The sequence below is a fragment of the Carcharhinus amblyrhynchos genome, chromosome 9 (assembly GCF_965287045.1).
Source record: "Carcharhinus amblyrhynchos chromosome 9, sCarAmb.v2.hapA, whole genome shotgun sequence".
Classification (NCBI taxonomy): domain Eukaryota; kingdom Metazoa; phylum Chordata; class Chondrichthyes; order Carcharhiniformes; family Carcharhinidae; genus Carcharhinus; species Carcharhinus amblyrhynchos.
This window is the reverse complement of record NC_137332.1, coordinates 70040031-70046030: the sequence shown is the minus strand read 5'-3', so window position 1 is coordinate 70046030 and position 6000 is coordinate 70040031. Positions and strand designations below refer to the sequence as shown.

At 39.5% G+C, this 6000-nt stretch overlaps 1 protein-coding gene across 2 annotated transcripts in view; it reads right to left on the bottom strand.

Annotated features, from left to right (window-relative positions):
- Positions 1–2963: 2963 nt before the first annotated feature.
- LOC145348405 (tumor necrosis factor ligand superfamily member 6-like) overlaps positions 2964–6000 on the bottom strand; it is a 37583-nt gene continuing 34546 nt past the window's right edge. Inside the window, exons 1-4 of one of the 2 annotated variants that reach the window (XM_080196625.1) lie at positions 5141–5493; positions 5010–5052; positions 4814–4876; positions 2964–4464 (exon numbers count right to left, since the gene is read on the bottom strand). In XM_080196625.1, coding sequence (XP_080052751.1) covers positions 4064–4464; positions 4814–4876; positions 5010–5052; positions 5141–5377 — 744 coding nt within the window. In that variant the 5' untranslated portion in view covers positions 5378–5493 and the 3' untranslated portion in view covers positions 2964–4063. Of the gene's footprint in view, positions 4465–4813; positions 4877–5009; positions 5053–5140; positions 5494–6000 lie in introns of those variants that run through there. The other variant, XM_080196626.1, reaches the window with a different exon arrangement.

The following is a 6000-nucleotide window of genomic DNA, read 5'->3' as shown; positions in this document are numbered from 1 at the left end:
ATGTAATAATTCAAAGTGAAGAATGCTTCTTTCTTCAACACACTAGTGGGTCATCTAATTTAATTAAAAAATGATTTATTCCAAATGGCCTCCTAAACTGCTTCTTGTCTCAGCCAAAACATGTAACTGCAACTTAAAAGTAGCGAATCCATTTTTTTTTAAAGTAGCTAATCCAAATTTGAAATCTAAAATTGAAAGGAAAAAAGAAAAGAAAGGAAGGAATGAAAGGAAAGGAAAAAGAAAGAAAGAAAGGCGGGAAGGCAGACAGAAAAGTAAAAAGAAAGAAAGAATAAACTTGCATTTATGTAGTGTCTTTCATAATTTCAAAGTGTTCCAAAGTGCTTTACAGCAAAAGAGGTAATTTGGAAGTGCAGTCATTTTTTAAAAATGTATGAAACAGCCGTCAATTTGTGTTCAGCAATGTCCAACAAACAGCATTGTGATAGCAACCAAACTATCTGGTTTTGGTTGAGGGATAAAAATTGACCAAAAGAAAAGGGAGAATTCCTCCGCATTTCTTCAGAAGTGCGATGGGAGGTTTTGCATCTACATCGGGCAGGCCGAGAGAGCCTTGATCTGTTATCTCAGTTGGCAGATGGATGAATAATTTTAAAGTTTATTATTAGTATCACAAGTAGGCTTACCTTAACACTGCAATGAAGTTACTGTGAAAATCCCTAGTCGCCACACTCGGGAACCTGTTCGGGTACACTGAGGGAGAATTGGTCAATGTACCAAACAAGCATGTCTTTCAGACTGTGGGAGGAAACCCACACAGACACAGGGAGAATGCGCACAGAGTGACCCAAGCTGGGAATCAAACCCAAGACCCTGGCGCTGTGCAGCAGCAGTGCTAACTGCTGGGGCACCACGCTGTGGCCAAACTGGAACTTCTTTGAAGAGTCCAGTGTCTTTTTTCCTCCAAAAAGCGACGACCAAACTCAAAAGAAAACTCTAAAAATGTTGCTACAATCTGAAATCACTTTTTGATCGATGAACAATGAATGCCTCGATCCTGGACCTAAAGAGTGGTTATTCTGCTGTGCCAATGAAACGTGGCACCAAAACCACTTTAAAGGAACTTGCGAAAACACCAAGAGACTGGTCTATAGAAAGAAACTACACACAAAAGGAGTGGAGAGTTTGGTTTCCAGTGAATCACTTTCAGGGGAAATTTGTGTAAGATTAAGAAAATAGCCTCAAAGTTTAACATTTTACTTTAGAGCACCACTGGTAAGACCAGACCCTCCCTGTCCAACCACATAGAAAAGCTGGTTGACTGCAACCTATTTGCCTCAACAGCTTCAACAGTGAGTGATCCTTCTTTGATTGGATGTACAAGTATTTATGCATATTTAATTGTTATACATATTAAAGCCTTTTTCTGGCAGTCTCCTGATTCACAGCATGTTATACACAAGATGATGATTTTTATTTGGTTCTTTTTAAGTTTATTTATTATTGTCACCAGTAGGCTTACATTAACATTGCAATGAAGTCACCACATTCTAGCACCTGGTCGGGTACACTGAGGGAGAATTTAGCATGGCCAATGCACCTAACCAGCACATCTTTCAGGAAACCAGGGCGCCCGGAGGAAACCCACACGGGGAGGACATGCAGACTCTGCACAGGCAGTGACCTGAGTCGGGAATCGAACCTGTGTCTCTGATAATGTGAGGCAGCAGTGTGAAGCACTGTGCCACCATGCTGCCCGCTATGGTTGCCAGTATTTAATCATGCTCAACAAACTATGGAGAATCTGCCTTGAACCAAAGATGTGATAGGTTACATGCTGAATGCTCACTACCACTCATTTCTGAACAGTTAACTGCCATGTGACATCCAACTCACTGCTAATGTGGTGTTGAGATATCATTGTCATAGGTTTCAAGTATTCACATAAAGATGCAAAAATAAATGCAACTATTAAAGCTTTATTTTGAAATGACATCAGATGCACTTTTTCCAATTACAAAGTGACTTTAGAACATATGATGAATTTGATTATGAACATAGCTTGTGCCAGTACAATAAACAGCAAAGTTAGCAAAACATAAAACCATTCCCATATTGTCAAAGCTTAACCGACGTGCAAAGAACCAACTCTGGAAAGGCAGTATAGAAATCAACCCCAGCCCCATTTCGAGATTCAGTTGTGGCATGGTGATTTGTGTGGGAAAAAATATCATTGCTGTGCGCACAAGCAATGCTTTCAGGAGGAATATAATGTGTGGCAGCTCCCATCAGCGTTTCTAACCTGATAAGGCAACAAATCCTCATTGCAGGGTCTGTCCATGGACAACGCAAAGGTGCAGCGCACTGATGCAATAAACAATGGCGCAGCACGACTGAAGCAGCTCCTGATTGACATGGGAGTCAGTGAGCAGATGTTAACTGCTGCCCCACTGGGGAGGAAGTTCCATTGTCATGGCATCATAGCGCATTATTCCACAGCATTGGAATAGGGGACATATGGCCACCCTACCTAGGCAAGGTGGAAATAGTCCCGTACAACCTCAACTGCAGGAAAAGAAACAGAATTTCATAGTCTTATTTTAAAACAAAACTTTAAATGGGTAAGCTACTTTAGGAGTGATAATTTTTTGTTTTAATTGCTTTCCTGCAAATTCAATCTTTGATTGGTTTTAAATTTATGAGGTTTCCCACCTTCAAATCACGGAAATTTACAACATCGAAGGAAGCCATTAGGTCCATCGTGCCCCGGCCAGCCAACAAGGAGCCATTCAGTTTAAACCTATAAAATCAGGACACCAGTCTTCCTGGGTCCATGTTCCCTGAGTCAATGGTGCAATCACTCCCCAGTTAAAAGTGTTGAATAGAAATCAGAAAGCAATATACACCATAAAAAGTAAGGACTTATGGCTGGAAGACCTACTCAGGGGCAATCACATCATGATGTAGCCATGCATTGTTTTGGAGTTGGCATTCTTCTCCTAGGTGGCAACTTTGTAATACCAGGCCCATTGATGTTTTTCACACTCTGTCTTTCACTTAAAAAGTGGTAAAAAAGTTAAGAACTACCGAAGAGCAGAAAGATTTAAGTGTTCATGTCCAGGAATCACCAACAGGGAATACAAAATCTAATTATAAAGGCTAACGGAGTGTTAGCCTTTATCTTAAGTAGGCTGGGTTACATAGGGATGCAAAACATATTTCAGTTGCATGCTTCATTAGGCTTCACCTTGTAAAATGCATTCTCCATAACTCAGAAAGGATTTATTGACAATGGAGGGGCCAGTGCAGATTTACTAGAATGATACCAGCAGGTTTAAAAGGTTTCAAATTAGGCTTGCATTTCCTTGAGTATAGAAGTGGTATAATTGCGGTACTTCAGAAGATTTGTCTGCTTGATAGAGATAAACAATTTCCTCGGATGGGACAGACCAAAAAAGTGAGAATAACCTTATTATTAGAAAACTGGACTGTTTGGGGATAAAAATCAGAAGGTACAAAAGGTAGCGGAAACCTGGAAATCTCTCTGCCTAAATGTTGCCATGACAATGGCAATGGAAAATGGCCAAACTGCGATTGATAGGTCTCTGTTAGGTACAGGTATTAAAAGGTAACTGAATCAAGGTGGGAGATGGGTATCTGGCGAATAACTGTTGGGATCAAAGATGATACCTCCCTTCCTCTGGTAAAAATAATTTGGTAATGCACACTGTCTAACCTGACATGAAAAATTATTATTTACACTGGACAATTTTGAAGGCTATTCGTGTCCATTGAACTGTACCTCAACTTAAGGAACAAAAACTGGAAATGGGGAAAGTGTAAATGAACAATATAATCTTGAAGTACATATTTTAATTGCAAGATGACATGTTTAAATCTTACATTCTGCAGACTTCTTCAACTTCAAATACCCTGCCACTTATAGCGAGCGTTTCAAAAAAAATAGTGCGAGAGCAAAACAATTAGCAGATGGAAAAAGTTTGAGCAAACCTTTGAACCTCCTGATGGCACGTTAGTTACTGTGCAGCATTGTGATCTGAAGTTCAAAGGTCACTAATAAGCTTGGAGGCCACATGGGCCTGATTCAAATCTTGTATAGTCCAAAGAAAGTCATTAACTCATCATCACTAACCATGCTTGGATGTGAGACCTTGACAAACAGCTGCGCTCCTTCACTCAGATGGAATATTCCAGCCTGAAAGGTGTTCTTTCCCCATGCTCCTGAGCCACTACAGTAGTTCACCGCAGTGACTTCCATGAGACCCACGTCTCCTTGGTAATAATACTCATTGCGTTTGACCACAGTTTGTTGCAACGGGTCTGGCCTGCACTCCCTTCCACGGAAATAGACTTTTGCGTAAATAAAGTAATGTCCGGTTTCATTGATGATCAGTGCTCCACCCTTGTACTGAATCCCCCGTGTGAAGGCATGACCCAAATAAATCTCCCAGTTCAGCCTTTGGGAATTATTGGTTGATGCTTTTCCTGCAATTGCATATCAAAGTTTGGCAAATATGTTATCTAACGCTTCTTTAAACATGTTGAAAAAACCATAACTACTTTAGATGTTCACATAATCTTTTATGGTCAAGCACTCTGAAATAATTGTCCACAATTTCCAGATATACATTTACCGCTTTAAAAAAAACCACTTCCTTTCTCTTTCTTCTTATCGCTCTGAATTCTCTTTACCTCTTTTTTATTGTGTTTTATCATAGCTATTAACTTTTTACTTATTTTTCCCACATATTTACTTTTCCTTATTCTTTCCCAATAACTGGTTTCGTTTTTTTACTTGTTCGTCCCTATGAAACACACGAGAATATCTACAGACCTGTGAGGTGGGCAGCCATTTTAACTTCATTCTTTGGTTTAATGACCCTCAGCTCTTCAGCACCTACAACATAGCAAATTTAGATCTCATTAGCTTCACAAGCTATAATATCCCCTCAGTGAAGAAAAAAGGCATCAGTTGTGTGATTTAACATGAATTTTTCTTCAAGATGTTTTCTGAAAAAAATTGTACTCACCAATTTGCTTCTCTGCGCTATTTTGTGGAGTGCCATCGATTTTCTGAAAATATTACAAGTGTTTAGCATAATTGGCTCTGATGTCTTCTTTTGTACATACATTTCCAATACTCTGCAATTTGACAACTTACCAACTTCATCTGCTCAACATCATGTTGGAGTTGGCGTAGGTAACATATACCGAACACAAGCGCTGACAGTGCTATGAAAAGCATGCTGACAATCACAAAATGGCAGACTTTCAGCCAGCCCAATTTCTTCTCAATCCTGCATTCTGAAAAGGACACAGGCCATGCATTTGTTGGTTGACCTGGAGGGGGATCCTCACCACCAAAGGTTTGAAAGGCATAAGGGTTCCTTCGCTGCATGATTTAATCTAAAACCAATTTCAGTATAGCCACAGGGTGGTCTGTTTCCTATGGACGATGCCTCTTGTTCTGCTGGTGAGCTAGTCGCTAGCCTGTTGTGAATTGTTTTATGGTGACCCAATTTGTTTCCTTGTTCATTCGTTGTAAACAGGTGACTTTTTCTAAAACAGATCACATTGGCCAATTTTGTTTTGAAGCAGGCTCAAGCACCCATCTCCACCTTTCGATGCAAGCAGTTGCATAAGAAGTGGACGGTAACCACATAAATCACATGTTACAGTAATACAGACAACCACAATAAACTTTTATTTGCTTGCTTTTATAACTTAATAATCTTTCCAAAATTCATTTCTTAGATATTTTTACAGCTCTTTTGTACAATGGGCTTTCTACATTTGCATTTAGTTCAAAAAAAATCATTAGCTTTTGCAACGCTCTTGATTTTCACTCTCTTTAGCACTTGGGCTAAGAAAGGAAGTGAATGAAAAGACCAGTCTTGTTTTTAACTCGTGAAATGTTTTGTATTGTTTATTAACCCTTTCCCAACCTCAAAGCAACTGAATTGACTGAATGGAGGTACAAGATAATAATACAGGGAAAGGAGAATTGATTGATTCTGAGCC